This window comes from Hyaena hyaena, unplaced genomic scaffold, assembly GCF_003009895.1.
Source record: "Hyaena hyaena isolate Hyena2069 unplaced genomic scaffold, ASM300989v1 scaffold_18, whole genome shotgun sequence".
Classification (NCBI taxonomy): Eukaryota; Metazoa; Chordata; class Mammalia; order Carnivora; family Hyaenidae; genus Hyaena; species Hyaena hyaena.
This window is the reverse complement of record NW_024080649.1, coordinates 1,680,387-1,698,930: the sequence shown is the minus strand read 5'-3', so window position 1 is coordinate 1,698,930 and position 18,544 is coordinate 1,680,387. Positions and strand designations below refer to the sequence as shown.

General features: G+C 49.6%; 1 protein-coding gene across 3 annotated transcripts; it reads right to left on the bottom strand.

Moving 5' to 3' along the window:
- Positions 1–1,387: 1,387 nt before the first annotated feature.
- On the bottom strand, positions 1,388–16,799 carry NUTF2 (nuclear transport factor 2). 3 transcript variants are annotated; one of them, XM_039222940.1, is made up of 6 exons: positions 16,694–16,769; positions 9,502–9,670; positions 6,196–6,323; positions 4,055–4,126; positions 3,872–3,970; positions 1,388–1,909 (listed from the first exon to the last, which is right to left on the bottom strand). In XM_039222940.1, exons 3-6 carry the CDS (start codon positions 6,292–6,294, stop codon positions 1,796–1,798), a joined length of 384 nt encoding a protein of 127 aa, XP_039078871.1. In that variant the 5' UTR covers positions 6,295–6,323; positions 9,502–9,670; positions 16,694–16,769; the 3' UTR covers positions 1,388–1,795. The 3 variants fall into 3 exon arrangements, with proteins under 3 accessions (XP_039078871.1, XP_039078867.1, XP_039078874.1); XM_039222936.1 differs by lacking the exon at positions 9,502–9,670 and having other exon boundaries at positions 16,694–16,799; XM_039222943.1 differs by lacking the exons at positions 9,502–9,670; positions 16,694–16,769 and adding an exon at positions 16,230–16,641.
- Positions 16,800–18,544: the final 1,745 nt, after the last annotated feature.

Below are 18,544 nucleotides of genomic sequence, written 5' to 3'. Positions count from 1 at the left end.
AATCGTAAGCCCAGGAATTGCAAGAGGGAGATTGTCAAATCACAAACATCGGCCTGTTACTTAATATCCTCCAGGATCCCCTGTCCGCCCAGGCCTGACACCCTCAGGCAGGAAGAAAGAAACGAGAGTTTACAAACACCTCTTTATTGCAGAAATTTCAGGCACAGGTACATGGAAGCTGTATTGCAGATTTTATACAGGGTGGTTTAAGAGGCAGCAGGCATCTACCTCTCTCCCGACTCCCATTCCCCAAACACATAGCATCCTAAATCAGTCCCACCGAAATCTCCTGAGTTTGTGGTCTTCTAAAAACAGTTAGTTCATCATCCAACCCTGTGCCCAGGGTAGCCAGGCAACCTGTGGGGGGTCTGAGGAAGTCCTTGGCCTCCATCCATAATGCAGGGGGGATGGAGTGCAGGTCAGGCATAACTGTGGAGCCCTCTCCAATCTTAAAACCCCTAGTGCGGCACCAGCCCAAGACCAAGGTTTGGTTCTAGCTTTTTTGGTTGTGATTTTGCCACTAGGTTTTATGACACCAGAGATCTCAGGGCCAAAGGGCTAGATTTGTAATGGGCAAGGCCGCTGTCCCCCAAACTGAGTAGCAGAAACTGCCCTGATAGTTAAGATTTCCTGGGACTTGAAGACAATGTGAAAGTTATACGTGTGGTGCGGGAGGAAATAGGAGGCCTAGAGATGCCTTGCAAAGGTCTGAGGGATAAGAAGTCCCAAAGCACAGATCCTTCAGTCTCAGACTGCCTACTTTCATAGCTCTCTATCTATACTCCAGCCCAACTGGACCTGGCTCTGCACTCTGCAGGCAAATGGAGGCTGACTGTTCTGGGCACTCACCTCTGGGCAAGGCTATCCAAAGCAGGTGGTGCAAAATTGGAGCTGCCCTCTGCTTAGCTTGAGGTTTATGGGGGCACCCTGGATGTGATCCTGACTGTTCTAGGGGTAGACAAGGACTTTCTCCCTCACACCTTTACTCATTTTATATAGGGTAGTTTTACTGAGCCCTCAGTCCAGAGCACCTGAGCCTGAAGAGTCATTTTCAGTGGAATTCTAGATCATCTCCATTACCAGAGCCCCGACCCTACCCAATGTAGGAGTTGTCAGAACTGACTGCAAAGGCCTCACTGCAAGGGAAGCTTCAGGCCAGACCTGAGCTATGTCTGCAGCTCAGTTTTCCAGGACCAGGTGGGCTGAGATGGGGCATACTATGCCCTACAAGGCTTCTGAGAGAAGCTAGCTGGGAGTGCTGCTTCAGCAGTTTCTCTGTAACATGTATGGCTGAGCTGGGGGGAGAGATGGGAAGGTGAGACATGAGAGAGACAATGGGGCAGGGTAGTTATTGATGCCCAGCCAACTATTAAACTCATTAAAACAATTTAAACTGTTAAGAAAATTTTTGTGGTTTTATTGTATCATGAGGCATTGAAACATCCGAACAAATCAATATCTGGGCGGTGAGGCAGCTGCTTTCTCCTTCACTTCTTTGGGTTACTAGAGCAACTTGTCAGTAGATTAAAAAAAAAAAAAGAGAGAGAGACAACCTTTTGCATTACTTAAGTCTTTCCAAGGCATGCGCTGGTACAACACAAACTTCTCCTGTCAGATGCAACTAGTCTAGCGTCCAAACATCATGCACAATACCCCAGTAGCAGCAGCGCACTGCGCCCACTTCCACCGCGGCCCTGCTCGTTTGTGTATGATATTTGGAGCATCTGGAGGAGTGTGAATAGTATCGGGAAGAGGAGGGAGGAGGAAACAGCATGAGTGCCTGGCTGGGAGGAGGTCAGCCAAAGTTGTGCAGGGCAAGCCTGAACATGTCATTGGTGCAAACCCAAGCATCGTTGATGTTCTTTAATAGGAACATCTGGTGGAATCCCATGATAGGGTCTTCATCAGCCTGTGGAAAGAAAGAAAATGACTCAGTAAGTAGGCCAAGGAAGAGGAAGGGAGTTTAGTGGCAGAGGAATAGGACAGAGAATGCGACTTTGAGATCAGGCCCTACTGTTTTGGACTCAAATCCCAGTATAGCCAAAGTGTATTTATGAATGTGAATTGATAACTGGTCACATAGGGCCTATACTCATGTTCACACTGCTACATGCAGTTAGGCTGTAGAATACATCACCCATGTCTCTAGGCAGTAATTGATTTGGAAGAGTTCCAGAGGGCTCACCCCATAACTTATAGTACCTAAAAGCTAAATAGTCTTAGTGTCTGATTACACCAGTTAGTCCAATTAGGATAAACTACTGCTAATACTGACTGTGGCCAAGTAGGTGAGAAAGACTCAAAACTGAGTTCACACCATAATCACAGCTCTACAGAGCAAAAACGAAGCAATGTCACCAGGTGATGTTTCCTGTCATGTCATATATAACATTTGCAATGGAAGAAGAATGGCAAGACACTTCCAGCCAAACTGCAGAAGATCAGGATAAAGCATAGTTAAGGCAGAAGCCTAGTTAACCAGAGCTGTCTCTAACATTGCTGGGTTTTCTGAGAATTATTATCAGCAAGAAGGCAAATCAGTCTTTCGGGGACTCTGAGTTGGACAGAAACAGCAGAATGAACCTGAAGCCAAGTGGCAATGGGCAATGCTTACTGACCCTAGCCTGGAAAATAGGCACTGAGGCCCCTGGAGTGACCTCTTTACTCCCAAGGGCCTACGCGAACACAAACACTAGGCAGGGCATGTTGGACAGGCAGGAAAAACTGACTGGAAAGTCCAGGCCAGGCGGGTCCCTTTGGACCAATGGCAGAGGCCTATGGGCCCCATCTTTCTGCCCTTGTATTTGACTCAGAAGGCCCCACCTAACCTACAGAGAAGGCTATGTGGGCCTGTTATTCAGAGTCCTACCATGACATGGGTCCAGGGGACTGGGACCCAGTCAATGGACAGCCAATCTGTCCTGCTCTGGAGAGGAGGAGGAGAAGATTTTTGGAAATTAAGAATCTGGCTTTAGTCTGCTGGAGCACAACAGGTTGGAGTTCCCGGGAGAGTTCTTGGGGGATTGAGGAGCTGAAGGCTTTGAAGAGGCTAGGTCTTGGGGAAAGGAAAGGAGAATGCAAAGAGAAGGAGGAGTTCCAGGAATCTACTTTGGTCAGCAGGTGGAGGAGCCAGCAGCCAGCTCAGGGAGTGGTAACATGGACTCCAGCAGGGGACTGCCACTCAGCACCCAGCTGGCCCACCTAGGACCAGCTGCCTACAAAAAGCCCACGTATACCTCGGGGCAGTATGAAGGCCCAATAGTTTGGCACCACAACTCCACCCTGCTCCTATACCTCTTGTCCCTTTTCCTGTTTTTTTTTTTTTTTTTTAATAATTCTTTAAAAAATTTATTTCAGAGAGAAAGAGAGAGAGACAGCGTGAGCAGGGGAGGGTCACAGAGAGGGAGACACAGAATCCGAAGGAGCCTCCAGGCTCTGAGCTGGCTGTCAGCACAGAGCCCAACGCGGGGCTCGAACCCATGAACCGTGAGATCATGACCTGAGCTAAAGTCGGACACTTAACACACTGAGCCAGCCGGGTACCCCTCTTGTCCCTTTTCCAAAAAGGCTCTAGACCAGTACTCAATAGTACTTTCTGTAACAACCGAATCAGAACTGTCCAATAGGCAGCCACAGTGACTGACTAGGAGCACTTGAAAGATAGTTCAGCTGAACCTTCATTTTAATTAATGTAATTTAAAAATTGCCATTAAAATTAAAATAGAACTTAAAAATGTGACTAGTAGTTATTGTATTGAATCACACAACTCTAGACACGGTGGGTGTCCCTTGATAAGCAGGTCACACCACAGGGAAGCAGGGGCACAGGATTCTCCTCTGCCTGCCCACTCCTCCCTACCAGCACTATTACCTTGAGCTGGCCCACAACCATGCTGATGATGCAGCTATCTGGCGTGGGCTGATGGTCCTGCGCCGTGATGCTGTGCTGGATTTTCTGGAACGGAAGGCTCTGCAAAAGAAAGAGGGGGTGATGGGCTGTGACCAGCAGGGCAGGGAAGTAGCTGCTTGCAGCATGGGCGTGGCCCTTACTTACAGACAACTTCTCCACAATGGCCGCTTTCCCCTGGAACTGCTGTCCTTCCCACGTAAGGCATGATGCTTCAATCTGGAAACCAGAAAACATGGGGTCAGGGCCTCAGAGCAAAAGGAATGTATCTGCGAGGCCCTGAAAAGGACCTTGTTTTGAAAAATGAGTCCAAAACTCAGTTACCCTATCTGTAAAGAAGGGAACTGAATGAAGGTAGCTTCCATACTTTACACTACTAACGACCTCTCTATACCCTATCTTCCCAGAGCCCAGGCTCTGAAAAACTAACAAAATACAAACCTATTTAGTAAGTTCATTTCCTGGTTTTTATTCAAGTAATTATATGGCCCCTGGGGGTGCCTGGGTGGCTCAGTTGGTTAAGTGTCCGACTCTTGATTTCAGCTCAGGTCATGATCTCACAATTCATGAGACTGAGCCCTGGGTTGGGCTTTGAGCTGATAGCATGGAGCCTGCTTGGAATTCTCTCTCTTCCTCTCTTTCTGTCCCTTTCCTGCTTTCTCTCTCTCAAAATAAATAAATAAACTTAAAAACAAAAACAAAACAAAGAAGTTATATGGCTTCTGATATGCATGAGCCTCAGGCTGGCTATATGTGGTCAAGGCTCAGCCCAAAGTCATCCTGCTACGTGGACAGTCAGCACCAGTTCTAGAGAAGCCCATGGGAAATAACTTGAAAACATTCTATGTTCATTACCATCTCTAGAGCTCAGGCTGAGTTCTACTGAGGCCATTCCCATAGGGACACCCATGAGGTCAGGGAAGGACGGAAGCTGACAAGGCCTTCCAAGGCCTAGCCTGGGACCCTCCTTACCATCAACATGCAACCCACTAGTTTCATCCCCTTCCCTCCAGATTTTTCCTGCTATAGACTTCAGGGACAGAACTCAAAAGTGCCTCTGCTACTTACCAGCTATAATTGTTAGCAAGTTACTTATTTTTCTGCTTCCTGATCTTTAAAAGAGACATGTGCTGAGGATTTTACAAAATGAAATACATAAAGCACTCTTTTTTTTTTTTTTTAATGTTTTATTTATTTTTAGGAGAGAGAGAGAGACAGACAGCGTGAGCAGGGGAGGGTCAGAGAGAGAGGGAGTCACAGGCTGAAACAGGCTCCAGGCTCTGAGCTGGCAGTCAGCACAGAGCCTGACGCGGGGCTCGAACCCACGAACTGCGAGATCATGACCCAAGCAAAAGTCGGACGCTTAACCGACTAAGCCACCCAGGCGCCCCAACATAAAGCACTCTTTTAGGACCACGCTAACTCTCTTCTCTGGGTCAGGGCTGCTGTAATTGATTTTAAGAAGCAAATAAGGCAGAAGTGCCAGGATCCCAGAGTCGTATCAGTTCAAGTTTTTAAAATTCTCTATGATGACAACCAAATAATGCATGTACTGGATTTAGCTTTCCACTGTTAAGATCCCTTTCTTTTCTTCAGACTTGACCCTGACTTTTTGGAGACACAGAGGGCTTTGCTCACAGCCCAGTCAGGCTCTCAGGCTATGCTGGATGACTCCTATCATTTCCATTCTGGACAGATCTGCTAGAAATGGCCTGATCAATCACATTACTGTGACTGAGTCCTGGCAGGGTCAAATACAAGTAGCTCTTCGTATATGTAATCATTAAAATAGCACCAAACAGTGCCTCCCTAGAAGAGTTAAAGACACACCAGTCTCCATGGACTAACCTCATTTGTTTACCATAAGTATTTAGGTAATACTTTTCCTTTTGGCCCTCAAAAGGAAACTGGACCTAAGACCTCCGGGAGAACTCATTTTGCATTGATGATGCTCATAGGTGCCACCTCCAGAGAGCGACATGAGCCCTAGCATCTGTCTGCTGCTGCCCAATCTAGAACCAGAGGCATTCCCAGGAACATGAAATGGCAAGCCCAGAACACCCTGCCAAGGATACAGAATCCCTACTCTTATGGAAAATGACAGAAGGGAATGAGTAGACCAGGTAGCTGGGCTAAGCCTTAGGTCCCTTGTGCTACAGAAAAGCTCAGAGAGAAGAGTATAGCCAAATCCAGTAATGACTGGTAGAACATGTGAACTGGACACACTAGCCCAATATGTGAATTGATCCCTTGGGGACAATGTTCAGGCCCTAAAGCTGGAGACTTACATAAATTGCGCCTAGTTGGGTTCTGTCGTTATCAAATAACTGGTAGTAATGTTGAATGAAGCTGGATCCAATCTGCTCCCAAATTGGCTTGTCTCCCATTCTGGAGCGTCACCCGGCCTCACTGAGACCTGCAAGATCAACAAGACATGGAGGGAAGTGTTGGTACCAAGGGAGCAGGAGGTAGCCAGTTGCTATTTCTTCACTGACCCCCACCCCTCCTGGCCTCCTCGAGGAGGGAGTCCTTTGGGGAGGTCTCTTCTACAAGGAAACAGAGAGGTCCTGGGGAATTGGTAGGAGACTCCTCCCAACACAGACCAGTGCAGGGAGCCCAGACCAGACTCAGCCTCTTCTTTGAGGAGCTCTGGCTAATGAAACAAAGGGGCTCCAGGGATGTGAAGCACATAGGATGGGTGCTGAGGGTGAGGCCAGAACAAAGGTCAGAGCAAGCCCATCAATGTCCAATGGGGGGGGGGGCTTTTAAGGAGGAGCTAACCACGCCATTCTCCCCACATCTTTTCATTTAATCCTTTCAACAACCTATTCTCCCCACTTTGCAGGTCAGAAATTACAGATGTCTGTGTGTGTAGTGTCTTCTATTGCAGTCCTTAGTCCCATCAGCACTGCCCCAGGGCTATATTGAGAGATGGAGGAAGACCCAGTGAGAGCTGGGGGGAGATGGCTCCTCAAGTCCCCACTTGCAATGAAACAGCAAGTGACCCTCCATTTTAGTCTTAAGGGAGCAGTTTACTTCTTTGAGCATAGGTAATATCTATTCATTCATTTCTTCATGATGGGGCTACCCATACCCACTTCAGAGCTGGGGACACAAACTCAAAGGATCAGAGAGTAATACTGAGGGGTGCTGGGAAGGAAAATGGAGGCTGTCATCTCTTCACACACCCCCATCCCAGCACTGCCTCCGTTGGAAGGGGTACCCTTCTCTGGTCTTTGAGGGGGAAGGGAGACCCCCTCCCAGCTATAGACACCACAGCTCCAAGGGTTGTAGAAGGAAAACTCAAGCCCAGATGAGGGCCACTCTCAGATAGGAAGCCCCCATCTCACTGAAGGATACCATGATGGCAGACCTGTATGTTGTTCTGCAGTTGTGTCTGACTACCTTCCCATCTCCTGACAACAGGACTCTGAACCAAAGCAGTGAGGAGCTGGGTTTGACCCCAGTAGACAACCATTAACAGTGGTGGGATCTGATGCAAGTCATTGCCCTAAGAAGGGCCTCAGCTTCCTCCTCTGTAAGGGGGTGGAGCCCTGATGTTGCCAGTGGTTGTAAAGCCTCACCAAGGGAACCTGCTAGTTCGCTCCAGTCCCTATGACCTCAACCAAGGCCAGAGGAGCCAGCTGAGATAGATAATGTAGAGGGGCAGTGGCTTATTCCCAATCCAGCCAACCTCCCAGCCTATTACCAATACTTCAGCCAACGAGGGGCCAGGAAGATGAGCCAGCTTTATTTTAGGTCCCATAGGAGGTGGTGGCACTAAAAATAGGAGCTCAGTGCTGAGATGACTAAGAAATGTCCAGGAAAAGTCTAAAACAAGCAGAAGAGAAAGCCTGGACCCAGGCACGCCTTCTACACAGGAACACAAGGTGTGTCCCAGTTTATACTCTGCCAAGAAACAAATCAACATGTGGGAAAAGCATAGGATCAAGACTGCTGTCTTGGTCACATTTCCAAGGGGTCAGACTGTAGCTATACCCCTTCCCCATCTCTGCCCCTTCCACTCTAGTATTCACTACATTTGCTTCATTCACTGTGGCCCAGCCCCAAGGTATCTTACGTCAAGATGCCCTGTCCAGCCCCCAAGAGCTCCAGGGAAGAAGGAAGAATGGATGAGGGGCAACTCTCCCTCTGTCCTCAGGAAGGTTGGGCAGCCCTCAGGGAAGGTCTTGGAGAAAGAGTATGCTAATCAGAAGAAAAAGCCTAAGTGTCTGGGCACAAGAAGAGATAAGGGCAGGAAACAGGGAAGCTGGATATGGAGGGTGAGGGAAAATAAGGCTAAATAAAAGCTGACCCAAAGACAAGAAAAGTGGTGCCATGTGGTAGGGCAGTGATGCAGATAAAGTGTGGGGGTGTTTTTTCCTTTTTCAATATTGTTAAGGTATCTTAACTTGACAATACAAAAACTACTTGGAAGAAGTAGTGGTGGAGTGAAGAGGGCGGAGGGATAAAGGGACAGAAAGGCATTTTGGTCTAGTGGGGCAAGGCAGGCCAGGGCAAAGTTGAGTTTTCCTAAGGAATGAGACTACTTGGGGGCACCAGAAAGTGTGAGAAGGAACCTTCAAAACTATGTGGATTGAGGCCTTTTCCAAGTAGGGTCCCTGAAGCCAATACCAACCTTGTTTGTGGCCTGTTTGACCCTGATGTGTTTATTTTCATGTAATGATCATGATAGCCATGTGGTCAGATGCCACTGTCTTCCCACTTTACAGGTGGGAAAACAGGTTTAGTGATACGTCTTGCCCTAAGTCCATCTAGTAAGTACATCAGGGCTGATACTGGGTTCTCTGGTCGAAGTCATAGCTTTCTTTCTGCTCAATTTGTGGCCCTGAGCTCTAAACCACAAAGCTGGCCTTGTCTCTTCTGTACAATAGCCTCATTTTGGGATTAAATCTTGAAACTCCACAGGTGTCCATCCACACCTGTCCCTCCCTCCCTAGCCATTCTCTCCTACCTCCATCCAGCTCACACACAAATAGAACAGAACTCATTCACTGCTTGCTTACTCACTGTTTTTTGCCCCACCCTCACCCCATGAGTCCCCTTGCTGGGATGTCCTCCCTCCTCTCATCTGCCCGGTCAGTTTCTACTCTTCCCTCAGATTCCATCTATTTGGGTCCTCCTTCCCAGACTCAAATGTTGACTCCAACCCCATATGCAAAACCCTATCAACACAGCCAGGGCCCACTCCTCATTGTGGCTCTGGGCTGGGAGGGTTCAGTGTGGTTCCAGCCACACCCACTCCACACCCACTCCATCCCACCCCACTCCCTCAGTACGGAGTGTGGCTCACAAACTACAGGATTTACAGTTTGACTCCAAATCTCCCATGAAGCTTTCAACTCATGGCTAGAGGCAGCATTCCTGCACCCAGAAAAAGATGCAGGGAGCCAAGTCCCCCCCCCCCCCATCCCCATGCAACACAGGGATGGGTCTGGGCCAGGCTGGGAGGATGTTCCCCAGGATGGATAGCAAGCCCTGACCTTGATTCTAATACATATACTGCAGAAAGAAGAGTCTAAAAGAAAAATGCCAAGGCTCAGAAGCAGCCTCATATCAGGATGGGGACTGACCTTCATGACGGCTTCTCCTACAGTTCTTCCAAGAGGACCGCTGACCACGCCATCTCCTGCTTCACCCCAACAGTCCGCAGGCTGAGTGAGGCCAGGCTCCTCGAGGAGCAGAAATGACCTCGATGACCTCTCGCCCACTGAGCATCAGCTTTCACTGACCTTTAGGTCTCTGTGGGTGCAAAGACCCTCTAAGAATGTCTCAAAAACTTTGACCCTCTCCCAGTAAATTTGCACAGAGGTAGGGATGCCCCAGCCTTGTAAATAATTTCAGATCGTTCAGACTCCCTGAGGTTATCAAAGATCCCAGGTTAAAACCTTTTGCCCAGAAGACCCCATGAGACAATAGAAAATTTTCTTTTTTATCCTCAAATTCTGGATGTTTCCAGTAACAAAACTTAAATAGCAGTGTCCACCTGATAACATCTTATTTTTACTATTGTGTATTAGGTATAGAAATGTGCTAAGGGCTTTACATGCATTCCTAACACAGTGTGACTCAACTCCCACATTATATATGAGCAAGATGAAGCTCAGAGACGTTAGCTAACTTGTTCAAGGCCATGAGCCTAATGGGTGGTGCAAGTAGACAGAACTAGGTTTAGTGGCCTCCAGAGCCAGGACTCCTAGAGATAATAGGTCGGAGGTTAAAATGGGTAGACCATACCAGTGACAGAGGTGCTCCTGGGCACATAGGACTGAAGCCCTGACCTCTAACCTTGACTTTCTCAGAGAGGGGCAAGACAGGCCCAAACTAGGGCTTCTGCTTCCAAACAAAGGCGCCAGGCAGATTTCCACACCAAACCCAAACAATAGGCGTTTTCATGGGGGAATGATCTCACAATTTTTCCAAACGTGCAAAGTCACAGCCCAGTTCTACCATCTCAGCAAATCAGAGATAGATTCTGGCCTAGCTAGACCTGGGGAAAGGCTGGGGGCAGGAGAGTGAGGGAGAGGAGGATGTCACAAATTCCAGGCTGATACAGAGAGAGACCCATGTTTGTCTTTTTTTGAGCACCCATCACCAAGGCCTGCAGGGGATGCCAGCAGATGCACCAAGCTTCTAGTGGGATCCTTGAAATCACCATCGATCGTTGCCATTACTCTCATACATCCTATGGCCCTCCAATGCCTTCCCTTCCCATTCTCCACTGACAGTCTCAACCACTTAGCCTGCCTTCAAGGTCCCTGGGTGACCTACCCTCTTGAATGTCCAACCTCATCTCATCTGCCCCCCCACCCCCCATAGCCAGTCTGGGCATGTTCCTGTTTCTGGAACATGCTGAGCCTGTTCTCACCCAAAGGCTTTGCAACAGTTGATCCTTCTACCCAGATCACTATTCTCCCTAGATCTTCATTTGTCTGGCTCCTTGTCACATATGTGTCAGCTCAAATGTCACCTCCTCACAGATACCTTCTCTGTCCATTCAGTCTAAAGTAACTGCTCAGTTACTCCTTTCACCATCTTGTATTGTTTTCTTAGCATTTATCACTGCATCAGATTGTCACACTTAACATATTTGTTTATGATCTGTCTCCCTGACCTGGGCATCCGTGTTCCCATGGTGCCTGGCCCAGCTCTCCTTCTCTGAAGAGCAAATTCTGGGCGAAACCACTGAATTTAAGTGGCCAAGTGGCCACCTCCCTTCTACTTGCACCTTCTGTCCAAGTCATAAAGAAACAATCCTTTGTCATCTATTGGAGGGCTTGGCCGAACCCGCTCTCTTATCCCCAAAGTCCTAGCACCTGAGGGGCAGCTGTGGCTCAACAGCAGGCACACAACCACACCCTCAAAGGCCTGACCGCTAGCCAACTCCTCCTCTCCCTTGTTGTGTGACCCTCTGACCCTGTCTCCTCACCAGTAATTTGGGGATGTTAGGGGTAATCAACTGAGGGTATAAAGCAAGACCCAGATGCAAGGAATCAGTCAGGTCCAAAGTGAACCCCAAGGTCAAGAACTAGAAAGGTGGTTACCTCAGCCTCCTGCAAGGATACCACACCATGAAGCAGCTTCAATCCAGGACTGGCAATTGCCTAGTCCACCATTCCCCTGCCTGAAGTCTGGAGATAAATCAGTCAAGGTCTAGTGCCTGAATGGCTGGCCAGGACAGAACACTTTCCTGGGGCAGACCCCTGAAGCGTAGGTCCCTCTAGCACCCTGAGAGGCTTTTCCTCCTCTTCTGCCCGGAGGAAGGATCCAGAACCTTCAGGCTGCCCTGGCCGGCCCAGAAGCTAATTCCTGAGATCCGCATTCTGGTCCCTCTGCTCTGTACTTACTCAGTCCCTAAGTAGCCTCTTTCCCATATAACCCAGATTATTTCTGGGGACCCTGTCCTAGACAGCTCCCATCCATGAACTGAACCCCAGGCCATGAAATAGCTGGTCGGGTATAAATGGACTGACTCCCCAGTTGAGCCTAAAGCCCCTAAGTGACCACCCCCATGGTCTGCTGTCACCATGCCTGGCCAATACTCCCATGACCCTCTAAGAGTGAGGTGAATAGGAATAAAGGGATGAACACGGAGTCTTCGGGGGTGCTGAATGGAATACCTTCTTCTGTAAGCCAGTTACATGTGTTCTCTCATTTGTGCCCCACAGCTGCAAAGCTAGTAGATTACCATCATTTTATAGATGCAGAAACCAGGACTCCAAGAGGTTAAGAAAAAATTCAAGACCACACACGGCCACTGGTACAGCCAGTATTAAAATATCCACAAAACTGGCTTGGATTGGAAGACAGCTGTGAGCCAATGTCAGGTAGCAGAAAGTGTAGAGGTAATAAATGAAATGGTGGGAATGGAGCCCAGGGCTTTTCTTGCCCTGTGAGATCAGCAAATTCCATCCCCCTCAGGACAGAAAGGCCCTGAATGCATGCTCAACTGGTCAAAGTAGGACTACACCATAGGGACAAGTGAGTACTTGCATTCACCTGGGTCTAAAGCTACCTCTGCAAGTAGAACCAACATAGACATCACTCTAGGGGGCAGCAGTCTCTGGCCTGGTGAGACCTAGAGGCTCTGAAGAATCAAACATTCTGAAGGTGACTGGGTGGCTCAGTGGGTTGAGCGTCCAACTTGAGCTCAGGTCATGATCTCACAATTCACGAGTTTGAGCCGCCTCACATCGGGCTCTATGTTGTCAGCGTGGAGCCTGCTTTGGATCCTCTGTTCCCTCTCTTTTTCTTCCCAAAATAAATAAACATTAAAAAAAAAAAAGAGAAACAGAAACAAAGAAAAGAAACAAACATTCCAGAATTTCCTCAGTTTACTGAAGCAAACAGCCCTGAGTTCCCAGGCACCTCAAATATACCATTCTCATGAGGGAGAGGTTCTCCTTCTCAGGGGTAAGCTTCTCTCCAGTCCAGGGACTTAGGGAGTTGACACATAGCAGGTACAGCACACATAAGGGGTAAAGGCCCCTGGATCACAGGGACAGAGAAGGAAGCTATAGAAGAGAGAAGCTAGACTCAACACCCACAGCAATCTGGAGTGGTGAGACAGCATTGCTCAAGGGACCCCAGACCTTCTTACACCCACCAGTGGAAGAACGCCTTGCTCTATGGCTTCTGCGGAAGCAGATAGGAGAGTGGGCTCACTAACAGCGTTTCTTCATCGGTGCTCTAATCATTACAAAGCCCCTTCTTCTGGGCAGGGCCAAGAGACCCTAAGTATTTAATAGTAACATTACCTCCTTTCCCCAGCACCAGGACTGGGTAGGACTCATTGTGCTATCTTCAGTTTCAGCATAGAGCCTATCACAAAAAAAGGGCCAAAGAATGGTTGCTGAATAATACTAATCATTAGTGGGAAAGGAAAATAAAAAAAAAATCCAAGCAAGATACTAATGTTCCAGTAAGGGAAAACTAAATTTTTTTAATATAAGGTGTCTTCCACTTCTAAAATTAGACAGCAGAATAAAGTGACATGTGGCTCAGGGGCGCCTGGGTGGCTCAGTCAGTTAAGTGTCCAACTTTGGCTCAGGTCATGATCTCACAGTTCATGGGTTCAAGCCCCGTGTCAGACTCTGTGCTGATAATCTGGAGCTTGAAGCCTGCTTGAGATTGTGTCTCCCTCTCTCTGACCCTCGCCCACTTGTACTTGCTCTCTCTCTCTCAAAAATAAACAATTAAAGGGGCGCCTGGGTGGCTTAGTCGGTTAAGCGTCCGACTTTCGCTTAGGTCATGATCTCGCGGTTCGTGGGTTCGGGCCCCGCATCGGGCTCTGTGCTGACTGCCAGCTCAGAGCCTGGAGCCTGTTTCAGTCTGTGACTCTGTCTCTCTCTCTGACCCTCCCCTGCTCACGCTGTCTCTCTCTCTCTCTCCTAGAAATAAATAAAACATTAAAAAAATAAATTAATTAAAGAAAAAAAAAGTGAGATGTGGCTGAGAGGAGAGGTGCAGAGGCTCCTGGGTAGCTCAGTTGGCTAAGGATCTGATTCTTTTTTTTTTTTTTTTATTTCTAGGAGAGAGAGAGAGAGAGAGACAGTGTGAGCAGGGGAGGGTCAGAGAGAGAGGGAGTCACAGACTCTGAAACAGGCTCCAGGCTCTGAGCTGGCAGTCAGCACAGAGCCCGACGCGGGGCTCGAACCCACGAACCGCGAGATCATGACCTAAGCGAAAGTCGGACACTTAACTGACTAAGCCACCCAGGCGCCCCGGCTAAGGATCTGATTCTTGACATGAGCTCAGGTCACAATCTTTCAGTCATGAGATCAAGCCCCGTGTCATGATGAAAATGGAGCCTGCTTGGGATTCTCTTTCTCTGCCCTTCCCCCTGCATACAGGCATGCTCTCTCTCTCAAAATAAATAAAAACTTAAAAAGAAAAAAGAGGAGAAGTGCACTCTATGTCACTAAAGGACCTAGTTTTGATTTGAGAACCTAGGCCCCCTCACACCCTGCCCCCAGGCTTGTGTAGCCACATCTCAATCGCCTGACGCCAGACTCCACTTCCAAGTCAGCCGCCCTACATGAATAGAAGGTGCAGACAGATTCTGGAGAATCTCAGGATTCTCCTCTTATCTCTGAGATACAGATGGCCTGCCAAGTTCCAGAAAGATCAAGGACTTCTGGGCGTCAGGATGCCTGGTAATGGCTAGTTGAGCCCAGATTAGAAGTTATAGAAAACTTCTAGGATTGGAATGAGAGGGAGAAACTGGAATTCCTCCTCCTACTGGGTAATCTTCGAGAAGGAATCTTTTTGACCTTGAAGAAACCCACTGTCATCAAGTCACTTAGGGTCTTGGAATGTGCAAACTGATTCATAACAATACGCCTAACTCCCAGGAAACCTGTGTCCTACACAGAACCAAAACTGACAATCTACAGAGGGTCTTGAAACAGCTGCTTCTAGTATTAAGAGATTCTATCACAGGGACCCTGTGTATGTCCTTTGGGCAGTCCCTCCTGTTGCCCATGTCCACTAGCAAATCAGACCTCTCCTGAGCCTGCTGAATGTACCTGACTTCCATGTGCTTATGGGCCACCATGTGGACTAGGAGGTCTGAGTTCAGAGGGAAGGGAAGCCCTCATTAGGAGATCAGGACAGATCTTTGCCTGCCCTCCTTAATCAGGGAGAATAACTAGACAAAGCAATTCAACTTCAGGAAAACTTCCAAAGCTAGAGCCCAATGACCAGAAAAACATCACCTGGGGAAACAGTCAAGGAAGAAAAAAGTCCAGAGGTGGTGGCTTTCTACATTATGGGCCTAACTCAACTTTCTTAAGAGATCTGCTTGCTGCTGAGGCCAGGCCTACAGAGACTTAGCTTCATCTTTAATCCTCATAAAAACTATCACTCGGAAGCAGTACTGGGTCAGAGGAATCAAGGCTTGACCAGCTGTCTCTTCCCAAAATGCCATGGTCCTCTCTGGACAGGTCCCTTAATAGATCATCAATCAATCAGAAAGCCTTTACAAAGCCTGTCAGAAGACTACTCTAAAGCTAGATACTCCTCTTCTCCCAGAACTGAAGGAGGTCATTGGATTCATCATTGAATGCAATTTCCCAAGGTTCAACCAGCCTCCTGCTGGTTACTCCACTTAGTGGGATGTGAGCAAGTCAGAGGGAAGCCTGACTTTCTGCAACTTTCAACTCTAGTTCTCCCACTCAGGCTTCAGAAGAGGCCCAGAATCTGAATCTGAGCCCCCTGTGGCCCAAATGTGCCCACCGCCAAAGTCACTTCAAGCCCAATCTCTTATTTCGCACTGGCTTATGGACTTCAGGCCTGGATCCTACTTTTCCTTCCATTAAATCCCACCTTATCACCACCAATCTTATGGAATCATTCTCCTCTATGGGAGGAGGGCAAATGACTGGAAAAGGCAGATGCACCGGATAGGGTTTAATAACGTGTTGGGGGCTCTCATATCCAATCTCACCTCCTTGGCTTCTTCCTCCCCTCCGCCACTAACACGGCCGGCCAACCCACCCACAGCTGGGGCCAGGTCTCTGATAAAAGGGATCTGAGCCTACCAGCCCAGAACCGCTTCAACACATCAGGACAGATCCTCCAAGGCTGGAGGAGGGTGAAGTCCCATGTGGAACCTCCTCTCGCTCCAGATTCCCTGACCCTAGTCTCTACACAGGAACCTACGCATGAGTTCCAGAGTTAGGTTTTGTGCGCTCCCAAGGAGCAGACGAGCAGAGAAGTGTTCACCTATATCCTAGCCTTGCTATGGTCGGGAACCGGATGAGAATCCTAATCCCGGGCTGCGGCAGGAAAACGCCCTTACCCAATGCTGACTCCGGAGCGGGCCGGGTGGCGCTTGCCCATCCCCGGATCCTTCGCTGGCGGGTGGCAGGACGTGGGGCTGGGGTCGTCCCGCTAGCCTGCCTGCACAGCTTGCGCGACTCGGGCAGGCCGGGCTAGGCCAGACGGGGCGGGGCCCGGAGAGCCCCATCCGGGTGGTCTGGACCAGAGCAAAAAAGGCCTGGCCACAGCGCAGTCCGCTGCACCCGCTACAGGCACCACAATGCCGGATAGGCGCCTGGCTGTCTCTGTGTTCCCCCCGGCCGCCGCCTCAGAGGACCGGCGGGAGGCGGAGCCGCGCGCGACACATGGCCCCGTCCCCGCGCGGCTTTGGGTCGCCGGTGGGGGTGGGGGGCGCCCGGAGACTGGCAGCGGAGGCTCCAGACGGCCCAGAGCGCGGCTCCAGCGGCCCAGCCCCCGCCCCGGCGCTCTAGCCCCGACACTCACCCGAGGGGCTGGCACGATGGCGGCAGCGGCGGCGGCGGCGGCAACCCAGCGCGGTCTGCGACCGACTGTCCCTTCCCCCCTGCCTTCCCTCGCTACCCCGCTGCACTCTGGGAAACGCAGTTCCCCCGACCTCCTTTCTCGCGTAGGTGCGCCAGGAGAAAACTACAGTTCCCGGTGTGCTATGCGCCGGGGACCAGACACGGCCCTCAGCGCGGGAGGTGAGGCTAAGCCAGGGAGGGAGGCTGCCAGGGCGAGCCCCTGAGAATTGTGGTCTAGCGGAAGCCTCTGGAACACCCGAGGTTGGCGCCAGGCAAGGGTCAGGACTTAGTTGTCGCCTGTTCCCAGCTGGTCTGGCCTCGCCCAGGTTGCGCGGTCTTTCGGAGTGGGCCCCGCCTCCGTGAAAGCCTGGCCAGGCCCCAAGCAGGCGCAGCCGCCCCTCCCTGGGCCCCTGGGCTGTTTCCGCTCCCGATCTCCCCTCCTATTTGGTGCTCCGGCCACCTCTTCGACTCTTCGGAGCGGTTCTCTAAAGCTAGCCAGGGCGGAACCCGTAGTTTCTGCTGTCCCAACATTCATGCTCCCAGCAAGGCCCAAAGCTGGTTTCTAGCAGTCGAGGCTTTTCCTTAGGCTGGAGACATAAATGCTCAAGTGGGGCTCAGCTGGGAACAAAGAGAAATCTTGTATAGTTGGGGTCTCTAAAACATAACCGTAAGGTGGTTTTGTTGTTGGTGGTGGTAATTTTTGCAGCAGGCAAGGCCCCTAAGAGTTTCGTTTTTATTAATGAGAAAAAAACTGGCTCACCCAAACTTTCCCCGTGATTTAAGTGACGAGATTGTCAATAATCTCCTTCCCACCTATTGCCCTTTCATCACTTATTTTTGTCGTTTCCTGGGCAGTGCCAACATTCAAAATAAGGACTGTTTCTAAGTCAGGGCTGTTGGGTAAATGCTGTGCAGCTAACCCAGGTGAACCACAGGTAAGGAAATATTCTCCTGGCTGCTCCATGCTGTCCCTCCTGGCGAGATCTCTGTATTCCCGATTTTCCGTAAGTTTTGCACCTTAACCAATGCGCGCGCGCGCACACACACACACACACACACACACACACACACACACACACTCGCTTGCAGGGGATACTGGTAAAACCAGGCCAAGTTTGTTTATTAAATCGCAGGTCTGTACTACTTTGCCTGACTAGATGCTTGTTACTCATCCAGTGAAAACTCTTCATTGTCCTGCTTGTGTGCATCTGGGGCCTCCCCTGTTCTGGGCTGTCAATGCCCCCTCCCCCAGGAAGCTAAAACACTGTATAGGTTGTGTGCACATAACCTCCAGACACTACAGTCCTGGCCAGAGCCTGGCCCTCACCTATCCTAGGAGTGCTGCTGAGAGGTCCAAGTGAGCCACAGTAGAAAGTGTTAAGTCCCTTCAACAAACAGGAGCTAGTATACACAAAAGAGCATACACTGAACTTAGGAAAGCTCTCCTAGTGGAGAGTGGGGACATGTGAGAGACTGGCTTACTAGCTGTGCATTAAGGGGAGTGCTGTGCTTCCACCAGCTTATTTATGATTAGGTGGAACTAGCCCTAGGAAGGCAGAGAACCAGTCCCTTCCCCAACCAGGCACCTGCACAGCCTATATTCCATTCCGCCTCCCCACCAGAGACGTGTTTGTTTCTTGCCAGGACCAAGGGGCCAAGAGCAGAGACTAGAGAAACATTTGTCATTGCAGTTCACAGATAAACGGAAGTCCCCAGGGAAGTGGCTTTTTCTAAAGTAACAGAGAAGGGGGTCATGTTATGACCCATTTCTTGGGAGCCCAAGAAACGTCCATTTGTACCCAAATACACACAG

Excerpts from the sequence above, each read along its gene's own strand:
- NUTF2 (XM_039222936.1), bottom strand. The coding sequence starts at position 6,294 with ATGGGAGACAAGCCAATTTGGGAGCAGATTGGATCCAGCTTCATTCAA. Across the intron at positions 4,127-6,195 it reads CCCAACTAGGCGCAATTTAT|ATTGAAGCATCATGCCTTAC; the intron begins GTAAGTCTCCAG and ends TCTGGTTTCCAG. Across the intron at positions 3,971-4,054 it reads CCATTGTGGAGAAGTTGTCT|AGCCTTCCGTTCCAGAAAAT; the intron begins GTAAGTAAGGGC and ends TTTCTTTTGCAG.